General features: G+C 40.4%; 1 protein-coding gene across 2 annotated transcripts; it reads left to right on the top strand.

Annotated features, from left to right (window-relative positions):
- The first annotated feature begins 10,305 nt into the window (after positions 1–10,305).
- On the top strand, positions 10,306–24,719 carry LOC145434182 (uncharacterized). 2 transcript variants are annotated; one of them, XM_080311506.1, is made up of 21 exons: positions 10,306–10,876; positions 11,165–11,252; positions 12,094–12,171; positions 12,260–12,371; positions 12,971–13,007; positions 13,076–13,279; positions 13,343–13,426; positions 15,148–15,277; positions 15,472–15,530; positions 15,841–15,970; positions 16,030–16,136; positions 16,352–16,426; positions 16,895–17,016; positions 17,167–17,257; positions 17,480–17,568; positions 19,665–19,733; positions 19,800–20,091; positions 20,652–20,776; positions 20,838–20,972; positions 21,551–21,731; positions 22,925–24,719. In XM_080311506.1, exons 1-21 carry the CDS (start codon positions 10,825–10,827, stop codon positions 23,203–23,205), a joined length of 2,541 nt encoding a protein of 846 aa, XP_080167632.1. In that variant the 5' UTR covers positions 10,306–10,824; the 3' UTR covers positions 23,206–24,719. The 2 variants fall into 2 exon arrangements, with proteins under 2 accessions (XP_080167632.1, XP_080167633.1); XM_080311507.1 differs by having other exon boundaries at positions 10,308–10,876; positions 15,844–15,970.
- The last annotated feature ends 315 nt before the right edge of the window (positions 24,720–25,034 follow it).

The following is a 25,034-nucleotide window of genomic DNA, read 5'->3' as shown; positions in this document are numbered from 1 at the left end:
GCAATTATAGGAGAACGGTATATTCCTAGAGATCGTTAAGGTCGTTTAAGTGCTTTATTCAAAGATAGTGATTTCAAGCGTGTGGGTCGTTTGCCTTTATTCTGGGGTTTGCGAATATGTTGAACGTAATCAGCTTCCGAAATAGCCCGTGAGTAGGCTAAGTCTGGGCAAAGGTGCTGACTTCTTTTAGTAATCAGCTCGTCAAATTTTGATCTGGGCCACGGAACCTTTTCAAATTGGAGATGGAGTCGCGACCATAAAAGGTTAGAAACTACTGGATCTAGGGTGTTTATGAAGCTCCGTGGTGCGCACCGGCATAAGGCTGATAATTAATCTTATCGGCAGGACATGAACATGACTTAACGATGTACAATTAAGCTTCCTGTATTTTCGAACTCATCATCCTCCACCAGCTCTACCGCTAACTCTGATCATGTGGGCGGAGAGTAGTATCGCTATAGTAATATATGGAACAACCAATATTATTGACAGAATTCATTCAAAAAATTTAACGACCAGATGCATATAGAAAGCACCCCTGCCCATAATTAAGTTGCATCGATTACCCCATAGTGTGGACTAAAAATCATTGTTTATTTGGGTGGGAAGGGGCTGAAAACATGTGCTTTCGATCCCGGGTAGACAACACACAGTCTGCATAATTACTCCTGAACCGGATCGTGACCACCTCTGGTCTGTGAGCAAAGCTTTGCTATTGTGACGTCATAACTCATTTTGAAATCCACTAGTGGGCGCTGAAGAGTGTCCGGAATTTGGGTCGCAGAAATATGGTAACCCTATTTTTAATGGCAACCTAAAACTACTTCAAGTAGAAGTATAATTGGCTGGCTTTGAATCTCTACTCAGGTAAATAAGTACGTAGCTGTGAAAAGCAGTCATAAATACCCTGTCATGGACTTTCTAAAGCGGGAAACCGAGCTACGTGGACGGTGCAGAGTACTGGCTTCGTGCTGCTGCATCCTCGGAGGCAGAAACTTTCAAATGCCTAAGAATTCGACCACATCATGGATACAAATGACAGCTTATTGCCGTGGAACAGCGGTTTTTAACTTTTGTTTGCCCGCTCAATCTCACCTTGTTGCAGAAAATGTCACGGAATGATGCCCCTTGAATTATTGGGCTCCTAGGCTCCTAGACGAAGAGCGTTACGGGGAAGTATCGGATACTACATTACTCAAACTCATCTTCGAACGTTTAGCAGGTTACCTAAAAATATGATAGATCGAAAAATGTAATTTACATTTAACTTTAAACTTTGGGAAATAGAGGCAACACTGCACAGTTTTGAACTTCAACATGCATGGGCTCCATGCAAAATACAGTTTTTTGAAAGTGTAAAATATATTTCGTGTCTTTTGTCCAGAAAATATTTAATGGTGGTCTAACAGGGTCTAATTCTCAAAAGTCAAGGACCACTTCTACCAGATAAGGATATACCATGTGCTTCTATTACGATACCTGTATAGTGTATAGTTCCAAATATCATGCTGAGCTGTATTTACTGTGAAAATACTTGTCATATGGGTGACAATGCGGTGTGAAAGGGACCACGCAACCTGCTACATAAATTGTATTGACCGATACTTTTCCAGAAATAGATTTATTACAACACATCTATTCCGCAAAAAAACGCGACGAGGAAAATTCTGGACTTAGCTTGAATTGTAAAAATTTATTTATTATTATTATTATTGTTGGTAGTCCTTGGTGGTACCTTTTCGCCAGTAGTCGGATTCAAATTTCTTCCACCGATCCCATCCGAAAAGTCATACCTTCGGCCGGTTCTGTTAGGCTACATAACGTCATTAAAGGGGCACTGCGCTCTAAAAATGACGTGGTCTCAAATTGAAGGGCAAAACGAAAGAAAAATTTTGGCCGCAGCCGTTTTCTTCAGAACGCCACCGTAATGGACAGGGATATCTAGAAGTTCTAGATATCCCTGGTAATGGAGCTGTAATGTATTGAAATTTCCAGAGTTGCATCACGCTCCAGCAGTCACGCAGAGATCAAACTTTATATAGTTGTCATAACATAACATAACATAAGGAAATAGAATACACTAGGCCCGATTTTGACATAAATCTCCTGACTGGACATCTTCCGTTGAACGCGGTATCTAAACCACCTTGGCGTGTACGACATATTTCCATCATAACATCGGCTGACAACTATATAAAGTTTGATCTCTGCGTGACTGCTGGAGCGTGCTGCAACTCTGGAAATTTCAATACATTACAGCTCCATTACGGTGGCGTTCTGGAAAGAACGGCTGCGGCCAAAATTTTTCTTTCGTTTTGCCCTTCAATTTGAGACCACATCATTTTTAGAGCGCAGTGCCCCTTTAATAGTAACCACAGTCAGTACTGCTAGCCACTTGGCTGGTCTCAGTAAAGCAAAGGCCACCAACTCAAAATGAGTCGCGGGCCACTTTCTGAACTCGATAGACACCGCGGGCCGATCGATTTTAATATCGACACCCAATATTTGCCACCTGATTAGCTCTTAGCAACGCTGAAAAGGCACAAAATCAATGTAACGTATTGTTGTATAACACGCGTTGTATACTTATTGGTAAAAGTGGTTTACCATATTTTGGAATCTAGAAAGGAGTACATTTTACCCAATCAGAAAAGTTAGTTGATTAAGACCGAAAACAGCCGATTTCGCTATTTTTGCTATGAAATTTTGTGAGTTGACTAAAAAAGGTCATCACTTTGATCCGACCCTCAGTTTACCCACTTTTTATATAAATTTTGTGGGGTTGGCTAAAAAATAAGGTCGACACTTTCAATCGAACCCCGAATTACCCGCGCGAACGTCCGTCTTCGCTGGTTGGCGTCACGGACGTATGGTAACCCTAGGTAAAAGGAATGTATATGTATTGATGATGTCCTGGCATGATTGTCATGTCATGTCTGTTGTAGATCCCGCACCCGATATCTGGCTGCTCTTTGCTGCGACTGTGCGCTGATAAGTGATAAGTAGGGCAAGTTTTTGCTGCCCTAAAATTTCGAGAAAGTTGCATTTATTTTTAACAAAAGTTGCATTTATAATTTTTGTTGAATTATTAGGGTATGAGATACTTGAAAGGTTCTGTTGTATAACCTAGTTCCTGCAAAGCTGTCATTTTTGTGACTTTGTTGCCATTTAACGCACGGTCTGGCGAAACCGCCAAAAATTACGTTTTTTACCGGCACATAGCGATAAAACTCCGCAATGCGGGAATAATTTCCCCAAAAAAGCCAAACAGCATAGCTATAGCCCACTCTCCCTAAAACAAGTCAAATACCCCACCCCGAATCCCCTAGGTCTGCAAACTTGACCAAAGGCGTTGCAGAGAAACTCACTCTTGGCGACTGTAACAAAATCTATACCCTGAATAATGTGACCCAGCTTAAATGTAATTTTCAGTGGTCCCGTCTGGACGTTTGTGAAATGTGAAACTACCTCAAATTTAAACGACAGCACCAATAAAGCGATCTATTTACATATTGTTCGAACACGGTCGTGCTTGGCGGAGTAGTTGAACTATTGGCTTGCAAGCCATTGTGTCATAGATAACATAGTGAGATGCAGCTAACTCATCATATAACTCTTTTTTATGCAAATTAAAGAGAATAGAACCATACTAGAAATAGCGTATAGCAAGTTTTTAAATCACTCCTTTACATTTTGACGCAATATTTGATAAAAGTTGCAGTAAAAATTGGTATGAAAAATAGAGAAAAGTTGCAAAAAGTTGCACTGTAAATCCCTCCAAACAGCTTAACCTTAAACCATCATATTACATAGATTCTGAGTATTATTATTATTATTATTATTACAAACATGAGTGGTGCTTTTCGCCATTTATGGCCTTGTGCGCCACGGTCATCAGGAAATTCAAATCAAGCAGTAACTAAATGAACATATTACAACTTATCACGAACTCAGCGACGGCGGTGGACAATTGCGATGACGAGAGTAGGTTGCGTATGGTGAACGGTATATGTAACTGATTGCAATAGGTTATTGTATTCTGAGTATCTAGGAAGCTGTAGGAAGCTGTAAAAAAAAGTTGCAAAAGTTGCAAAAACTTGCCCTAATGATAAGTCTTTGATTTGCAGGTGTCAAGACCGCTTGGAGATGCTCTGTCAGTCGCGAGCGTAACTCGGACCCATTATGATGACCATGACTTGCTGATTGCCTGTATGTCATCATCATCATCATTGGTTTATTAGCAATTTTTATCAGTTCAATACACCACAAAAAATGCGATACAATGAAAAGACAGGGAGGTGTCGAAGCGACAAGGAGCAGTCTATGGAATCTGACACCCACCTTGGCCTAGGCGATGTAAAGAGGAGGCATGCACACTGAATGAAAGTAAAGAAGATAGTATAGAAAAAGAAAGCGACAATAAATAGGGCGGCATGTCATGGGAAGCGAGATCGATAGGTCAGTCGTGGTCCGGTAATCTTGAGGATGGATTTAGTAGTAATTGCTTGTATTTCGACTTGAATGTGGACATGCTCGTCGACTGTCGGATGGCCGGCGGGATACTGTTCCACACATCAGGTCCGGCATATTTGATAGAGCGATGATCTTTTCGGTCGATCATATGATATTTGGACGACGTGGACGCGCGTGTGTTGTACTTGTGCGCTTTTGATTCCGAGGTAAAGAAGTCATTGAAATATTCGGGGCAACGACCGCAGTGGAACTGATACATAAACTTGGCGATTTCTAGTTTCCGCATATCTTCTATGTTTAGGACGCCGAATCTCTTCAGCAGCGACTTGTTGGATGGGCAGCCAGGCCCCTTTGGGGCCCTAGCTATGATTAGGGCTGGGCAAAATCGAGTACCTGAGTGATTCGATTCTGAATCACGTAATATGCTTCGAGTCGAGTCGAGTAATCGAGTATCACTCATTATGACGTCACAACAGAATGTACTAGGTCGAAGTCCAAATATGTACCTTTTATGCGACCACAAAGAACGTAATGCCTGTTGTCCGTCACATTAAAGATACGTTGGTATTTTTTAGACCATACCGATTTCATTACACTTCCTAACAATGTTATGGGATGATCATGACTTCGGAAATGTGTTTTTTCCAGTAACGTTCGTAGCTTTGTAATGTGCCTGATATTCTGAGACACGGCCAATCGAGATTCCAAGGCTTCCTCAGTGGAAAATAGTATCAAAACTTTAATTCTCGTCAGTAAATTAACTTTCAGTTGCGAGGACCGTATAATTTCAGTACTCGAAAAAATCGTCTTTTACTACTCGACTCGAATCATTAAAATTACTACTCGATTCAGATTCGAGTACTCGAATCATTGTGCCCAGCCCTAGCTATGATTCGGAGTACTTTATGTTGTAGTTTTTGCAGTGGCTTGAGTGCAGTTTTACTGGCAGCCCCCCAACAGAGGATGCCATAGTGTAACTTCGATTGGATTAAGGATTTAAAGAGTATCAGAAGAACCCATGCTGGCATGAAGCGCCTAAGGCTGTAGAACAGGCCGCACTTCGCTAATAATTTAGTTTCTAGGGACTGAATATGACTCTTCCAGGACATGTTCGAGTCCAGTAAAACCCCGAGATATTTGGCATTATCTGTGTTGGAAACGGGCTGACCAGCAATATTAACGGTTAGGTTATTTTTTGAATTTACTGTCAGCAATTGCGATTTCGAGGCGTTTATGCAGAGGTTGTTCTGGGCCGTCCACTCATGGACTTTGGGCATTTGGTCACCAGTCAGGGCATCCAGCTCTGCCGTCGAAGATGCTGAAGAGAGGAGGTGAGTATCATCAGCGAAAAGTGTGGTGTTCAATGAAGAGGTTTCAAAAATGTCGTTGACATATAGGGTGAAAAGGACTGGTCCAAGTACTGAGCCTTGGGGCACACCACAGGTCACCAGGTGAGGAGAGGACAAGGTGTCTGAGATCGCAACCATTTGTTGGCGTCCAGTGAGGTAACTTTTCATGAGCTCAAGTTGTGGGCCCCGAAGTCCGTAGCGCGCCAATTTCGAGATGAGAATTTTATGATCCACGCAGTCAAACGCTTTTTTTAGATCGAGAAAAATGCTACATCCCACATTTCGCTTCTCTGAGATATCATAATACTGTTCGGCCACTGTTAGGAGGGCATGTGCGGTTTGGTGTTTGTTTCGGAAGCCAAATTGTTGAGGGGAAATGACAGACATTTTGGCGAGGAATGAGGACAGGCGGGAGAGGAGCAACTTTTCGAATACAACCCCGATGCATGGGAGAACGGATATCGGACGGTAGTTGGTGACATTACTTCTATCCCCAGCTTTGTGTACAGGGACTACTCTGGCTTTTTTTAGATAGCTTGGGTAGACTCCATTTTCTATCATGAAGTTGAAAAAATGGGCCATATATTGACCGATATGCATGCTTATCATTTTTAAAAACCATGATGGGATTTGGTCATAGCCGTCGGCCTTGTGCGATTTCAGTTTGTGGATGGCTACTTCTACTTCGTATTTGGTCGTAGGTTCAAGCACAATTGACTGGGATATCGATCTCACCTCTGACCTGGCCGACACAGGTTTTGTAATAGAAGAAGCAATATTTGGGCCTACGTTACAAAAATATTCATTGAAGTGATTCGCGATGGCCGCCGGGTCTGAAAGTTTGTTTCCGGTATCCGAATTCACAATTTCCGAAACAGACTTATGGCCTTTTTTTGATGTAGGAGAGAGTTAAGTCCTGACCATGTTTTTCGAGTGTCCTTTATGTGTCTGTTGAAAAATCTCTCATTGTACTTTGCTTTTGCCTTGGAAATGAGATGCACGGTGCGATTCCTGAAACGTCGAAATCTTTCTCGTTCATGTTCTGGGCAGTTCTTGGTGTCTAATCGGTTATGCCACCGGTTACGTTTACGGATAAGTTGAATCAGCTTTGTGGTCATCCACGGATTTCGCTTCAATTTTCTTTGACTTCTCGAAAGGCGCTGTAGAGGTGCAAATTGTTCCAGCAGTGATTTGATAGCAGACATAAACTCTACAAATTTTTCGTCAAAGTTGTTTATCGAGATGTGGGGGATGGCTGATGTTTTAAATTGATTGAATGCGGCATCATCGAGCGCTTCTTCGTCCACTAACTCTCGTCGTCTGCAGAGGTGATATGTTTCAGGGGGCGTCCTTTGTTGTTCTTGTGATAGAAAACCAATATGGTTGTGGTCACTGATTTTTGCCGAAATGACAAATGGAATGATTTCCATGTCGCGCGAGTTGCAGTTGGATATAGTCTCACCGGCTTGTCGTATTTTGCGAGCACGCTGTTAGTAACGTCAACGACATTTTATAGCGAAAAAGGGTAATATTGGAAGCGTGGGATAAATATTTGCGATAACGATTCGGATTTTTGAAATATAGTATTTCAAGCTATCAGAAGACACAATAATCATACATAGTTTACAAAATCCGAAACGAGGTCACGGGACAAAAAATAATACCTGGCGGGCCGTATATGGCCCGTGGGCCGCGTGTTGGTGACCCCTTCACTAAAGCTAGGAGCCAAAAGAACCGGGGCCAGCTGAATTCGACGATTGCTATCGCGCCAGTCCTCTGGCTGCGACACTTATCAATGTCTCATTTTTTATTGGCAATGTCTTCGTCCAAAGTCTATGATAGTGCCTATCAGATAGGCCCATCTCCATATTCAAACGTGCGAAAAAACATCACTTTCCCTTCCACCATGACTGGGATACTATGTTTTGCCATTTCAAAATGTCGAAATTTGCCGCCGGAATTGGATAGTACAATGTTGGATATACAGATGTGGTCAAAGTAGTCAAGAAAGCTACTCAAGTAGAAGTAGAAGTAGCGACGCAAGAATCTACTCAAGTACGAGTAGAAGTATTCCTTTTAAAAGCATCTTAAAACTACTTGAAGTAGAAGTAGAATTGATTCAGTTTAAATATACTCAAGTAAGTAGTTGTGAAAACGATCGTAATTCGTTCGCATAGGATAGATTGTCAAAAGCTGCAAATTGAGCTATGCGAAAAGTGCAGAGCTTGATTCATATTGATGCATCCTAGGAGGTATCTATTTTCGGCAGCATAAGCATTCGTCCGCATCATGGGATGAAAATGATAGGATTGATATGGGAATGCGATACTAATCCTCCGTTTACTCGAACACCCCGATTTAGAAAACATCATGGTATGGCGCCCTCCTACATAATATGGAGGCCCGTAGTTCGAAGATTAACACGGAGAAGGGGTGTCGGATATGGTGTTAAAACACTTTAGGCAATTATTAAACGTTAATAAAAAATATGACTGATCGTAATAATGCCATATAGTGTAGCTATATTTTCGGAAAATAGAGGCACTACTATATGCACTTGCATTTATACTTCAACATGTATGTTCTCAAAAACTGAAACTAATTTGAACTCAAAGTATGATGTTGGGAATTGAAAGAGAAATAAAAATACTACTTTTAAAAAGCGTAAAATATATTTCATGTCTTTTGTCCAGTAAGTTTCAACAGTGGTCTGCTAAAACAGGTGCAAAGCTAAGAAAAAGTCAGAGTCCACTTTTCCAGATTAGGACACGCCATGGGCTGCTAGATTACGATAAGATAGGTAAATGCTAAATTCCAAAATGGTAGTTTCAAACGCTATGATGGGTCATATTTACTGTGATAAAATATTTCATATGGGCGACAATGCCGTTTGAACGGAACCACGCAACCCGCTACCTAAATTATATTCACCGATACGTTCGTGAAATCATATTAGTCTACTGTGCGCAAAACACGACAAAACTTCTGGGCTTTACTCAACTTTTTTATGAAAATTAAATGTTGGTACGCCTACTTCGTGAAAACAGCCCCGAAATTCCTCTGGCTACCTTTCTGATTAGAGGATTAAACTACTTCTACTTGGCAAACGGAAAATAGCGAAAAGTAAGTAAATAGATCCCAAAATATTACGAAGTGGAAGTAGAACTAACGAGAAATGATATCTACTTGAGTAGGCCTAAGTACCCAAGTAGCGGATAACTACTTGGGTACTTCAAAAAAGTAGAAGTACTCCGTTACTGACCACCTCTGTGGATATGTAGGCTACTATTATTCAAGAAACTAGTCGAATTTTCAATTTGGACATTCACATCTTCCGGTCGTTTGAATTGAGTTAAATTTGTTGGCACAGTTTTTTAGGGAAACCAAACAATTTAATCACCGAACCAGTGAAATTTGTAATAACGTTTTTGAACAGTCCGAGAGCGCATAGAAGGCCTCATTAGTCATAATCGGTGGTTCTATTATTTTAATCTGCTCAGACACACAATGTATAACAATTGTACAATGTAATAGCCTACACAAGACACATTGTGAATTGAACATATATAGGAGGAAGTTGAAACGACCAAAGTATGGCGTCTGAATCCGACATCCCCGTCTGCCTAAACGCTAGATGTTAGGCTGTCTTTTTTAGACACTTTTCCTTGCCGTTTTCATTCGTCTTTGACAGGGTCTTCCTCTGTTTCTTTTAGTAAAGAGGCCACTGGAACAGTGTCGTATTGGGTATACACTTGTGAAGTAAACCAATATGGTTCTTGGTCATGGTCACAAATGCAAATCCCGTTTGAAAAGTGATCCTAAACATCCTTATCCATCAATTTTAACCCCTTGCCATTGTAAAAAATGCAACGTTCAAGGCAGTGTGAGGGATGATGACATAATATAAATGATTATTTATTACTAGAAGACGGAATCGAAGTGCTCGGATAGTCCGTATACCAAAACGAACTCATCCAAACATCGGTGACCCGTATTCTGAACTCGCTATGCACTTGGAATTTGAATAAGGGCAAGTAGGGACATGTCCGAATGTCCGTGTTAAGGTCAGTGAGTTCACTGCCACGATCACTTCAAGCACAGCAGGACTTCGGTTTTTGAAATATCAAAATGTAATTACGGTAATGTGTGAAGTTTAAGCAAAATCCGTTCGCTACCGAGACGACATCACGTCACTTAATAAACATTAACCCCATATAATATCGCCTCTTGATTAAATGATTTATTTGTACTAGAAAGGCAGATACTAGTGCAGTACTTTCACTGCTACTACAGATAAATCAGCCAAATTATGTTATTACTGTACGAAGCATTTCGATTGGAGAATTTATAGCGATATTATGACGTCATAGATGTGAATGACGAAATTTTAAGTGTTGTTCGAGATAATTACCGGGGTTATCTCGCGTTGCTAGGTGCAAATATCGACGTGGTCGCTATTCGGGTTCTCATGAATTAATGTTTTTCTTATTCCAATGCTAAATAGGGAAGCATGAACAATGTGTTTATCAGAATTAGTAGAATAATGTCCAATAATACGATTACCAGTATTATATATATACTTCAATGAAATCATTTTCCGGCTAAGCCTGTGAATTGATTCGGATGTGGAATTAGTCAGATTTGCGATGTAGGTTGGATTTTCAAAGTGACTGCGACGTCTGCGATAATGGGTTGCTGCAGGGCTACTCGTCATACAACTACCAGTAGTTCGCTTTAAAATACTGGTATCCGTTATTGAAACTAAGAACCTGTATATTGGTTCTCGGTTGGGCTAGTTTCACTCGGCACAACGTATAAGCAAATTTACTGTGTCTATACGTAAGTCCCGCCTACCCAGCACTATTGTTTGATGAATGCTGGTATTGGGTTGCTATGTATGATGTTTACCTTTGGTACCTATTTTTGCCCAGAGCCTACACACAACTTATACTCGTTATATTGGCCTTCCTATAACTGTGTGTAGCACCCCACCCCTGGGAAAATGTCAGTATCTTTGACTCTTCCAGATGAAGGGAGAAATTTGGAGATATTCGGTAAGTTAAACAGTCTATTGCTTTTGTATCCTTTTCTTGAGAGGCCTGCCAGTTTGAGTGATGCGCCATAGGTAATATTATGCCTTACCACATTTTTTGTTTACTTATCAAATATACAGCGCTTGCAGTTTCATAATTTTTTGATATTTCCATGGATTATTCCACATTACTGTAATGATGATGTATAGAATCTCCCAGCATTGCAACTATACCGTATTCTCATCTTTCACTTACTCGACTGATACATGCTTGTGGTGTTCACATGAATACTATTTTCTGCATGTTTAGATGCTCTCAATTCTGATCATGCTAGAGCAGCATATTCAAGATGGTCAACAGCATCAAGTGCTGAGGAAACAATTGAATCAGCAAGCAGGTGAACTGTCTGCATGGAATAGGTGTCCTGTGCTCACACTATGTTTTATTTTTTAATTATTTTTTATTAAATTACTTTAACTAGAAAAATCATCGCTTCTCACCTGATATATGAGGCAAAATGGCCGGCGATCCCAGTCAGGGTGAACTGTAGTAGTAGGCTATGATTACCAGTATTATATGTTTAGTTCAATGAAATCATTTTTTCAACTAAGCTGCGGCCTTTGAATTGATTCAAATGTGGAGCAACTATCGTCCGTCAATGCATAATAATAGAGTTGAGGCGGTCATAAAATTGATTGCCACGATTGAATACTATACCGTTCATGACGTAATGAAGTGATTATGTTTCAAAATTGGTCTAGCTTCAAATCTAGCAAAGTAACCAAACTAATTTTTGCAAAGTTCATTCAGATTGAGTGTTTTGAGAATTTTAGTGATTCACAAACATGTATGACTAATCTATGATTTTTGACTTTCATAGGATATTTGATGTGTAATAAATTATTTTACGCATACATTAGTAATAGCTGGTAAATAATAGAATGACCTTGTGGCTGTGGTTATATCTGTAAAGATGAGTAATCTCCTTTTGTTGCAATCATAGTTGTTTATGGAATTATTAGCAAATGACTTCAATGATATTGTAATCTCAACACCCATGATCAGGAGTAAGTCAAGAGTCTGAAAATGTTTGTATCTGTAGTTTGTGTAAATTCCTGTCTGAATCTCTCATATTAATAAATTAATCCAACATATTAATATTGGCACTAGATGACTAGACGAATTCTTATGTTGAGAAATAACATATTCTTAATATTGCCAATGCATTCTTGCAACAGTCAATCAGACAAAAGTGATCTGCAAGATCTGGTTGCGAGCATTCTCAGAGAGTCACCAGCAAGTCCACGGAACAGCAGGTGAAATTTCTACTGCAAGATAGGATAAGATGAAATATCGATCCAATTATCCAACAGGAAACTGTTTGTAACCCGTGTTACTTTGTAGGGAAGATTCGGTGAAGTCTCTTAGTTGGCAACAACTCGCACAAAGGCAGCTACCAAAGCCATACAGAACTCCAACTCATAGCTACGCTGCTAACAGGAATGGAAATCAAGAGGTAAGATTTAGTTTATATTACCATACTGTACATTGAGAGAGTGTCGAACTATAGTCGTTGATGATGCTCAAGTTCAAGTTCAAATAATGCTAATTTGTGCTAATAATGCTAAAATATAAATTTGTACTCAATTACAAGTACTAGTTACAATTTTCAAGTCTTATCATAACTATTGAAGTACCGGTATAAGTAGGACAGGTCTCAACATACTTGTTCAAATTATATAGGCTACTTTATCAGTTTTACTTGACCTTACATTCCCATCTTCTCGGTCAATCACCAATTTTCTATGTTGTAACATGACTAACATCTTTCATTGTGATACAGTTTCATTACTGATTGTTTGGACAATTTTAATCAAAGGAAGTAAAAATATATCTATAAATTACTTTCTACTTGTCAGTACGTAACTTGAAAAGTAATTAGGTGGGCTGTAAAGAATGTAGAAGAGTAGAAGACAGCTTAAGTGTATAGTGCAAGTAGAGAAAATCTTCTTGATTGCTCTAAAAAAACAGAAGTACTTCGTTAAACTGACCACCTTGGTAATTTCCTGACTGATTACTTTGGTTGTCTACTGATACATTCGATTCATTTTTCAGAAGCAAAATACCCAGCAGTTCTCGGATTTCAGAAACGGTAGGCCTGTCCGTGACAATGCTGTGTAGCCTACTGTCTTAAAATTTCTCGATTTATTCCATTTCCAGACAATTTCACATCTCCCATGAAAAACAACTATGCCTTACCCCAGAAAGTACAATCTCCAAATGGACCAAAGTATAATTCTGACTTGTTTGGATTGCAAAACAACTCTGCAAACGTCCTGTCTCAACGTTCATTCAATGAGACCCAATTATCAAATAATGATGCGGCTCAAATCTTTCTGAATTCGGTTAGACAGCGCACTACAAGTACGTTTCTATACAATTTTTGATATATAATTTACTGTAACTTAACGCATTCCATTATTTCAGATCAAGAGCTTATTAACCGAGGAGCGGCCGATGTCAATGAATTAGATGGGGATACTTTTCATAAACTGATTGCCATGGCAACTGGTGTGTATGCTAGGGTCAAGAACTTTTGTAGAATTAAATGGGGATCAATCTGAGGATCATTTAACATTGAAATACAATATGGAGTTTACATATTTAATCTTGGATGTCAGTTAGATTTGGGCATATTATGGTCTTGTCCCATTTCTCATATAGGCTATGATTCAAATTACTGTCGAATAGCTTGTGCTATTCCAAGGGATTTTATCATTCTATTTAGCATCAATTCATGCTACAATTTGTGTAAGGAAAATTATTGGATACGGGTTTGTCAAACAGGCAACGTAATCACATCGAATCTGTGCCATTGTCGCCATTGAGAAATTCTCAATGATACAAAGTGTCAGAACGGACCATGTATGACAACAATGAAACTTTATTACCTTTGAGTGACACAAATGGCGTATGGTGGCTCCGCCATGCGTTTGGTATAACATGTGCACTAGGGTGGAGTGAAAAATGGAAAATTTTGAATTTCAAAACGGACACCTGATATGTGGTGCCAAATTTCAAAAAAAATAATATCTATAATAATTTTGAGCTCGTGCACCCTCTAGTGGTCGTGCAATTTCACCGCATCCGGAAAATGTTTTTTTTCTGGGAATGCTCAGTGATGATGATGAAGGCCTCAGAAGACTCGCAGTTAACAAGATTACAACTATGAGCAGATCAAACAGAATACCAGACTCCAATTGGCGAATTTGAAGGAGGATATGATAATGAACCGAAACCTAAAAACAACGTTGGCACTAGAATCAGATTGTTTAAAATCCCAATTATAAACATCAAGGCCAAATCATGCTACCAAATTGTCAACTTGAATCTAAAAGATGTGGAACAGCCACCAGCAATCAAAAACTTATCAGATCTCGAGATGGAAAATCTAAGGTCATCACCATTAAGGCTCAATCATCCTTGGCACAACCAGGCAGTGGAAAGAGACGTTAAAATGGTGACCGAAGCATCTGCCCATGTGTCGAGATTTAAACGTAGAGATGACCTCATCAGACAAAAACTGAAGTCTCGAAAGCAGATGAGATCCTTTAATACGAAACAAGATTTTAAAGTTTATGTAGACTGATACTCTGGTAGTGAAACGAACTTCAAAATATATTTTTTTTTCAATATAGAATCGGTGTTTTTGTGTTTTCAATATGGATTTGCAATTTATGTGCTTTCAATATGGAGTTGTCAGTCATAGGATCAATCACTACACACTTTTGGCATCATATCCACTGCTTCAGTGCCTAATTTTACCTAAAAACAGCCAAAAATCAATAATTTGCTTGTAACTTTTTTCTGTTCATTTTTAAGACAAAGTTCTGTGGAAGTGAGCTAGAAACTTGTTGCTTCCGCATCTTTTAAGCCCAAAATCAGCTTTCTAGCATAAGCGGTCATCAATATATAGCGAAATTAGCTATTTTGGGCTCGTTCGGTGAAATTGCACGACCACTAGAGGGTGCACGATCCCAAAATTATTATAGAAATTATCTTTTTGATATTTGGCACCACATATCAAGTGTCCGTTTTGAAATTCAAAATTTTCCATTTTTCACTCCATCCTAATGTGCACATTGATGAACAAAAATGAATCAAGAAATGTTTCTATAAAAAAAATACACACTGAAGTAAATCTGATTAGAAACTCCTGGTGCATGGATCTCAGTGTCATATTTTTTAAACGATTTTATGATACCGTGATGTTTCCTTTTTGTGTGTTACAGATGGTCTTCAAGATTTTGTGTATGACAAAAAAATCCAACCCCCTTCTGCAGCCAATGGTGATCAAACGGAAGGAGTACAGCAGTATGCAAAGTTGACCGATTCTATGGCCGAGGAATTTACGAGATATCGGTATGTACGTACCACCAAGTGAAACTCAATTACTGCAGAATGACCTATAACTCCAACTCCAAGTTTTCTAAATAAAAATTGAAGTTGGAATTGACATCTGATGAAATTACGTAGTTGTGATGCTCAATATGGTCTGTCATCATTACTGAATTGTAGAGATATGTTATTTTAATCTTAATATTCAATGATTTTAGACAAGCAATCCTTCAGAACAACTTGAGATCGCCTGGAGCATTGTATCCATTGCAACAAGGTCGGTATAGAAAAGCTTTGTATGACTACAATAGCAGACATTTATATTTACATTTGCGCGTCCATTTTATTGCGATTAATCTGTCCACCTTCTCAAGCAGTGTAAACTCAATATTGCAATTGCAATTCTCTCCCAAAATGATTGGTTTATTAATGGACTTCATGAAGTAAATACAGCACAGTGCACACTTCTGTTGATAGTGTTGGAATATTGTGTTGCTTTGGAATAAATTTTCTGTATTAATGTAATCTACCCTATGTTCATGCGTATTGAAACCATATTCCGTGCAACATACTGTCGTATCCGTTAGCAGACATTCATCATCAGAGCCAACATCAGACCAAGCTTCCTTATCCAATGCAGTTTCATCCCAACACTCCCGTGCAGCAACAGTTATTGGCAAGCCAGCAACGTCACGTCTTGCAAAACACGCTGCAAAAGTAAATCTCCGCTAACTGTGCAGCTGTGCATTTGTGTAGTAACCATTTCTTTCTATTAGTTCGATTGCGCAAGAACAGATGATTCAAGCCAAATTTCGTGAATTGGGCATCGGGAACGGAACTCCACCACCATGTCAGCAAATCAACTGGGCCATGACCAATCAAAGTATTCTTATCTTATCTGCTATTGCTAAAGTCATTTAGGTTTAGTGGGTCACATGCCCTGTCTAGAGCTAGACACAAGCACAAGTATTGTATCGTTGCTGATACTTGTATACTTGCAAATATGGTTCTTGTTACTTTGTCACCAACAACATCATACATAGCAAATCATTAATGATTGTGCCGTAACATTGATTTTTTTATTTGCATATTTTCCAGGCCCTGACATTCTTCAATTGCGTAGCCTTGATCCGTCAAAGCAACTGAACACACCAAAGAAGATGATTCATCCAGGTCTGCATTCTTGCAAACATGAAATTCATTCACAAATTCTGCCAAATTACTTGCCTGCTTGACCGTCGCAATATTTGAGGAACATCATTGTTATATAAAATTGTGATATCATTGTACGTGTAGCTAAACAAATGCTAAACAAATCAAAATGACCCAAACCCATATAACAAGATATAATATGATAATTTTGTTGCATGTTTCAGTTGGTTATTATTTTTGCTCGACCATCCGCTTCTATTTAGGTTCAGAAGACTATGATGCTTATCTTAATAATCATTTTCATTAGATGTCATTATGTTGCTATATTTTGCTATCCAACATTGCAGTACCATGGGTATTATGTTGTTCTTGTATCAATGTTTATAATATAACGTTATTTAGGAGTGCATAGTAGTGTTAACCAGGTCATACAAACTACAGAGCGATATAATACAACAACAAAAATGCTTATATATGTGATTTCTCTAGGCATGAACAACATGAATGCTTACAATCAATCACCATCGGTGGGAGACCACATTCCTACCTTGGACGGTAGCCACGCTTTTCAGCCACCCAAAGTGCAGCAGGATTCCAAATTTTTATTCCGTGTAAGTAGGTAAACTAGGTTTGGCAAAATGGATGAGATGTGGGTCAAAGTGAAGGAAATATTAGTTGCAGCCGACACCAACTGAGCTGTCTTTATGTAGTGGTCAGGTAAGGAACCTATAGTGAATTGAACTTGATACAATTTTTTTCAGCACATGGATTCTCCATGGAGTGAGCCGACAACTCCGAGTACCGATACTGGAATCGCGAGCTGTAATTCTGCAGCAGGCATCCTCTCCCCTGGTAAGATTCAGGATTTGCCCATTCATCTATCCATCTATATTTGAGGCATTAAATCTCAAGGGTGGATGGATGCCTCGCACACACCCTTCTGGTTACGTCACTGCCGCTATAAATACATTGCTAGATGACCTTTCTTTATACACTGTCCGTTCTCGCCTTCTTATCTTAATCAGAAAGGTGACAGACGATTTCCAATGATTTAATAGCTTGTTTGTATTGCAGCGTCTTTGGATACAGACAAATTCGGTAGAGAGGTTTCACCACCGTTCAGACCTATTTCTTCGCAAGGCACGTTGAGCTCTCCGTCTGAGGTATTATGTTGTTATAGCTGCGTGCTGCTATGAAATATCATGCCCTGCATATGCAATGTGTATATTAATTGGGAACTGGTTCGCAATCGACCAATATGAGTTTGCAAAGGTTGCCCGACATATGAGCATGCGACACAATGGAAAGCAACAGTTGAGCATGGGACACTTTAGCATGCGCCACTTCAGCATGTGACTTGTGACATGTGGCGGGGTTGGTTAGGCGTTGACATTCTGAATCCAACGATATATTACTTGTTGGTTTGATCCCATTGAGGTCATGTTTTACAAACTTGAAAAGTGAAGCAAAATTTTTCAGAGAAACACGCCGGTGCCAGCATCATCATCATTGGTTTATTAGCAATTTTATCAGTTCAATACACCACAAAAAATGCGATACAATGAAAAGACAGGAAGGTGTCGAAGCGACAAGGAGCAGTCTATGGAATCTGACACCCACCTTGGCCTAGGCGATGTAAAGCAGGTTAATCGTTTGGCACCGGCGTGTCTATTTTTTGACATGCCGGTACGAGAGAAGGGTACCGTAATTGAAACCACGATATATTACATATTAATAGTGCTAGGTCGTTGCTGTTCATTTCTGTGAATAGATATTGTTCGTACAAGTTCATTGATACCTTGTTATTTGATATTTATTATACCGAAGACGTCAAAATCGTATATCAAACACCGCAGATAAATATGTTGCAAAATACACTGTGTTGTCAATTCGCGCGTCATTGACCACTCTCAGATAACGTTCTGTATGTTTCGTTCTAGCCATCTTAGGGCATAGTTGTTTCATTATGTGAATAGCTAGTGTCCATACAAGTCCACACGTATCTTGATATCTGATAATAGTTACGCTGATCAAAAGCTATGTGATATGCCGCGTGACAAAAATATCCGCCGAAGCATCATTTCGCAGACACGCGCGTTCCTCATACCCGCCGTATACACTGTCGTTTATTTGGTTTTATTCGTCATAACCAGCTGTAGTTTGTTGCTATGAATAGCAATTGTCAGCTTCTGTTTTTATTTTGCCAAAGCAACTATACTAGTTAGTTCTATACCGCTCAAGGTTTCATTTGAAAATCGGGAAGCGAATTCCGTAAGACTACCGTACCAGCTTCAAGCAGATGGCTGAATACCCGTCACATAACGTGAAATATATGGTGTTCTAATAGCCATAGACCTTCATAGATTGTGTCTGTGAATTGTTGTTGCCTATATGATTCTAAATAACGACTAATGGTCAAGTACAATTCGGAATACATACAATATTACTCAGCGATTATACCTACCCAAAAGCGTGCGTCTTGGTATACAAAGAGCTGTCGTACATCGATATATATCTTACGTTGTAGTAATGATAAGCATTTGCAGTATATCATTATGGTAAGGACTGTATAATATCCATCTACGAATACTAAAATGACTGATTTAAGTTCACAACAATTTGAGTTATAAGCCTTAGAAGTTACCATACGTGCGCATCTCTCGGCGGCCTGCCGCGAGCTGACTAAAATGGTCGGTATTGTTTTGATTAAAAATTATCGCCTGCTAGACGGAGACCGTCGACTCGGGCTCTCTAGAACGATGAATTCTGTGCCTATACAATACACCAGATTGTATCGCCGTCGAATACCTATACTAAGGTTCATAAAGTACGCAATTTAGCGTGTCTGTTCCCAACCAACGTTTTCTCGGCTTGCTCTTCATATAAGTAATCAGACACGGCGTCGGTTTCGATTTGAATGGCGCAATCGGCTGCGCGTTGAAATTTTGAATCGAACGATACCTTGGTTACAGTGTTCGAATCCCAGGAAGGTACCATTTTTCGATTTTGAAAAATGAAGTAAAATTTTTCGAAAATGGCAGCCGGTGCCAATCGGTTAAGCAGCTTTGCTCTCACAACTTTGATACTGCCCTGTAATTTCTCGATTAACCATTTATCATTATACAAGATGCATATTGTAATCGTGAGATCAATCCGGAATCTAATCTTAGATTCTACTCTTAGTTGATTGATATAATCTTGCCAGCCGAATTGGACGAAAATAGGCATTCTTACCAAGACATAATGCTTGATATTGCAGAATGAAAAGTCTGACGAACAAGACGCCGGATACCAAAGCGGCTCCAAGAAAACTCGGATGCACTCCCAGGTACAATGTTCTCCTGCGAAAAGATCTGACATACGGTAACGATGGCGTTGTCGGCTTCACTTACAGGAACCTTCCGACGTCCAGCTGCTGTTGAACCCGGCAAACACCGGATCAAAGAATACCGCTGGCGGCTTTGCGGCCCCGGGTTATCCTGTGTCGTTTGCAAACACGCTTTCTCCGTTTCCGCGCTTGAAACTGCCTCACAACATAAACGTGACGCGTCCGGTGATCTGCTCGCCTAACTCGTCTTTATCGTATTCTCCTCTGCCGCGTACTTTCGTGCCGTTTCTGACCGAGAAAGGATGGGTTATGATGCCGGCGGATCAAGTCGGCAGCCCCATGCCGCCCAGCGCTAAAGGTACGGGCGGATGTTTCGACTTGGACTCTTCCGTGTCCTTGCGATCAGGGGCGGACATAATGACTCGAGTACTCGAATCCGAATCAAATAATAATTATTAATTGTAAGGATTCTAGTCAAGAAGTGACAGAATACATATTTTTAGTACTGCAATAATATGTCCCTTGCCATTGCGAGTTTATTGTATCAACGAGAATGATAGTTTCAACACGTTCTTCTCGCCGTGGAAGCCTGGCAGACAAATTATCAAGCACACGAGCGAAGGCACTGTTGTCATTAAAGCACTATGAAATTAATATGATCGAAAAATACGAAATTATCTTCAATATATTATAACTTGCATTGTATTATTTCTGGCAGGATAAAAGTCATACCGGTATATTAGAATTTTCAAAACCATTCATACTGCCATGATAGCTGGTAGGCTGCTCGACTTGACTTACAGGCTAATACTCGATTCGGAATCGAAAGCTACTCTCTTATGTACTCATTTTGCCTAGCCCTACTCTTGATTATTAGCGACCATGCTACTTTCGGTGCAGCGAGTCATTTTTTTTAAGCTGGAGAAAGCGTATCGCACGCGGAATGGCTGACAATGCAGAGGAACGTCCCCAGGTACAAACTCTACCTGTGCATGGACGAATGCTTCGAGCAAGTGAAGGCGTTGGAAAGAGAACGTAGAATGGTACGTGAATCCTTGAGACAGGTAGTGGTGGGACGCTAACGAATACGATAATGTAACGCAGGCCGAGTCTGAGCTGGCTCAGCATTTCCCCGGGCGCCGCGTGACTGGTTGTAACAACACGCCTCTGCCGCGTTTGCCCGCCAATCCATCTAAAGCTGATAAACTCATCGTCGACCAGTTGAGGGAACATAGCAGGGTAAGGAAAGTCATTTCGCTGTCGTTTTGCTTTGCGTTTGCCTCGACGAATGACAGGCGTTGTTCTCGACGGCGAGATATGAAAGGTTGCACGTCGGCATTGCTGTGGGTTGACTTGCCAATACATTTCAACTGGCCCGGTACAAATTGCAGAAATGCGATTGTCACTCGATATGGTGTGCGGCGCTTGCGTTATGACCATAATTAGCCAACTACTTGCAGAGGTGGCCAGTAACCAAGCTCTTCTACCGTTTTAAAGTACTTCAGGAGGTTTTGCCTATTTGCACTACTTGGTTAAGTGAAAATGTTTTTAGACTGCCGTGTATCGCGGCAACTGAACATATTTTCGAAAATTACTCCTGTTTTGTAGAGTCATTATACATATACCGTCGGTCATGAAAATGCGCCCTGTGATTTCAAACCTCCAACTGAATCTTCCTATCATCTATGCCTAAGAGGTTGTCGTCGCGTATTCTGTAATTTTTTCGTGTGTCCTTACCCGTCACTACTGCGAGATCTTCCCCGTGTATTTACGCCTTTTTTTCCGCAAGATAAACTCGTTCTTCCTTTGACGCCTAGGTGATGACTCTCATCGATCGCATGGAACATCTGATCGAGGGCCCGCTGCACGCAAACATCGCCGGCTGCCTGGAACGCCATTATCAGGCATTGAAGGAAGTGGAGGCGAAGCGTCGGGACGAGATGAACTCGAAACACGCGACGCCTGCTTCGCCCAGCACCCATCAGGACGGCGATAATGGTAAGTCCGATTTTACGCTTGCTGTAGCTACCGCCTATACCCGACATTTGTTAGCTTGAATCTTGCAATTTCGAAAGAAGCCACCTCCGACGAACTGCTAAAAGCATGCGAGCAAATCTGCTTTTTGAAGCTACTTACTCTAGTTGGCATTTCGTTGTCTACTTCCATTTGAAGTAAATTTAGCATGTCGTGGGAATTGCTACTTCTACTTGTTAGTAAGTGGAAATTTACGATGTTACTTATGCTTTTAGTAGCAATGCTCACTTCATTGAGTACCTCTGTATTTTATCCGAGAGATTAGAAATCACTCATTCTAGCCCAGTGGTTCCCAACCTTTTTGTCTTCATTCACCACTTCAGATTTACTCCGAGCCTTCATTCCCCACTACCCAAAATTTCTGTGATTACGGAGCAGCTATATTGCCTTGCTTGAGTACACAAGACACACAACTACACCAGTACGCAATACAATCGCCTCTAACTGCAACATAAAACGTATGGTGAACCGATACTGCTAACCCTCCAAATTTTGCAAAAGCGTTATTTCACGTCATACTGGTCGTGCTAGATGCGTTTGTGACGCCAAGATACGTTACCCGGACTTAAAAAATGAGATTTTGTCACCAACACGCAATGAAATTTTCTATATATACATTCCAGAGCAGTTAACTGGTAACGGTAGTTGCGCATGTGTCTCCGTAAATATGTAGACTGTCCTGTATATAGAGTTCAACAAATGGGTCTATTCCCCACCAAAAACCATTGTATTCCCCACCAGTGGGTAATTCCCCACCGTTTGGGAATCACTGTTCTAGCCCAACCTCAAATATATAGCGTAATGGTGGAGCATCGGGCTTCTTGATCGGTAGGCAGTGGGTTCAATCCCCGGCCTAGTCAGCGCAAAGACCTGATTAGTAACACTAGTTTCCATGACTTCTCCCCGCTTGGCGCCCAGCATTACAGCGATAGCCTAGGCGGGGTGATGCAAGACTTGGAAAGCCTTACAAGGATATTTCTGCACCTTCCTTGTCCACCGACATATGCACATCATGCACTCGTGTCTCATGGTATGCATAGGGACGGATTGTGCATGTGTATGTGTCACAAAAACATCAAGGACAAAATTATACAATATCCTATTCCTATTCAAACACTGTACCTCGCTTAGCTCAGTTCTCTGTATATTTGCCGTAGATGACATCACGAAAGCGTTAGCAGACAGTCTGGAGCGTCTGGTCGTGACGACGAGAAAATCGAGGACGGCCGTCTGGTGCGCTTTGCAAGTGACGATCGCGGCCAACAAGATAGGCGACATGGATTTTGAGGTCGCTTTGGCCATGAACGCGATCACGGAGAGCGGGAAAAATGCAGCGGCAGACGCGGATGCAGGTTGTAGAAAGGATAATGCCCGCCAGCCAAGCATGGTGGCTGTAATGGAGTTGTACGAGGAGCTAGCGACCAAAACAGCCCAGTAGAAGTGACATCCAACTCGGCACAGTCTTACCGGACTTCACGAGTCTATCTGTTCCAATGCTTGATTTATATTTGATTTTTTATTAGTTCTTAATTGTTCTTTTTCCGATTTTGAGCACAGCAGTTTCCCCGTGTCCACTTTGACATTCATGGTATTTTAGCAATTCTATTTGAGCACGCTGCTATAATATCGCAAGTGAGTGATTGTTTTCAATGTTTTACGAAATATGTATGCGAATGTCCTATTTATACTTGACGTTGGTAATGTCTGCTCCTACAACACCCGTTCTTCCTGCAGATAGTTTCTATAATGCCCCGGTGAATTATATGTTGTGCGCCCGTATTCATGACCAGTGTCGTGTCATTTATCATCATTACCATTCCATAGTTTTGACACGACGTGCTCGGTAGAATGTCTCACTGTGAGATTTAGCGTCGGTTTTTCAACATTATCCGTTACCTACAAGATCAGGGAGAATCACCTTTTGAGCAGAGGATGTGATAGCGTGTTTTATGTATTATGTACTGGCACTGTTAAGTCTTACGATATTCCTGTATGGTGGATGAACGGGCAGCTCACAGTGGTTCCAACTCTTGATAAATTCTTGCTTGCGCTGTCTGCGAAAGTTGTCTCTCGTGTCTTCATGTGAACAATCGTGTAGTCTTTAAATTTTTGAGAGAGAGAATATATATTTTATATGGAAAATTTTATAGCTTATATGTGTTCCGGATCGATTTATCGCAATAAAATTTTTGTGATACGCTTTGTAGACTCGCAGGTAATTATGTATGTGCTGTTTCTCTTGCCAGTCGTTTTATGTTTTGCTTGTACTTACATTCTTCGATACTAGGCGGACGGGTTATGCATTTGATAATTTATTATCTAATATCGGGCGTGATATTTTGCCGGCGAATTTTATGTTTGTGTTTGACCAGTGTTGGAAACTTGATCAGGATAGTCTGGTCGGCGTGGTTTTCATCTACGTGTGTGATTTTGGATTCGAAATGACCAGTCTTATTCGGTACATTCCTGAATTCATCATTCCATGGCGCGCGATTTTGATAACCTTCATTTTTATACATACAGTTCTTAATTAGATTTATCTTGTTGTTACCAAGGGAAACTTTAGAAAAATTGTTGCATTATCCCATATTGCCACTTCATTACTGCTTTGCTCACAGTTCTTTCTATTTTATCCGATCTACTTTTTTTTTAGCGTATCACTGAAAGGACGATTTTAATGATATCTCCGTGTCGATAGTTGAGTTTAAAAAAACGAAAAAAAAAGTTCAAACGCAAATGAGCGAGTGGTCCGTTTGGTTGGATATATTATGAATGCGAGTCCGGTTGGGATGTTATCACGAATGATTCACGTCGGGGCAACCATTGTGGGTGTTTTTTCTGTACTTTTCAATTTCGTTTAGGTAGTCTCGTTACTTTGGTTATTCTTCCTCGTACTTGCTGTGCTGTTATGTTGCACACTTTACTATAAATATATTGTTTGCGTTCTGGAAATGCGTGTCTTGTTTATGAGAATGGGTAGCAGTGCAGCGGGATACCGAAGTAGGCTTCGCTGGGAAATAGCCACACATCGGGTCGTAGGCCGTGTAGCTTGCTTCAACAACTAATTTTTTAGTGAGCATTCTAACATTGTCATCTTTGGTTAATACCGATGTAAAAAACTATGTATCGTCGAAATTTTCTGCGATTCCAAGTCACATGGATGCAACCGTGGGTTCGCATTCGGCAATCTTATAACCGGCGGTCACCACGCAATCGAATAAAACTGGTTTTATTCAAAATGGCCCTGCTTAGGGTTACATTTAAAAC

This window comes from Botryllus schlosseri, chromosome 2 (genome assembly GCF_051294905.1).
Source record: "Botryllus schlosseri isolate E-star chromosome 2, Bs_hap1, whole genome shotgun sequence".
Taxonomy (NCBI): domain Eukaryota; kingdom Metazoa; phylum Chordata; class Ascidiacea; order Stolidobranchia; family Styelidae; genus Botryllus; species Botryllus schlosseri.
The sequence above is the reverse complement of the archived record's forward strand: the minus strand, read 5'-3'. Positions and strand labels throughout refer to the sequence as shown.

Excerpts from the sequence above, each read along its gene's own strand:
- LOC145434182 (XM_080311506.1), top strand. The coding sequence starts at position 10,825 with ATGTCAGTATCTTTGACTCTTCCAGATGAAGGGAGAAATTTGGAGATA. Across the intron at positions 16,137-16,351 it reads CTGGGCCATGACCAATCAAA|GCCCTGACATTCTTCAATTG; the intron begins GTATTCTTATCT and ends CATATTTTCCAG. Across the intron at positions 17,258-17,479 it reads AGCAGGCATCCTCTCCCCTG|CGTCTTTGGATACAGACAAA; the intron begins GTAAGATTCAGG and ends TTTGTATTGCAG.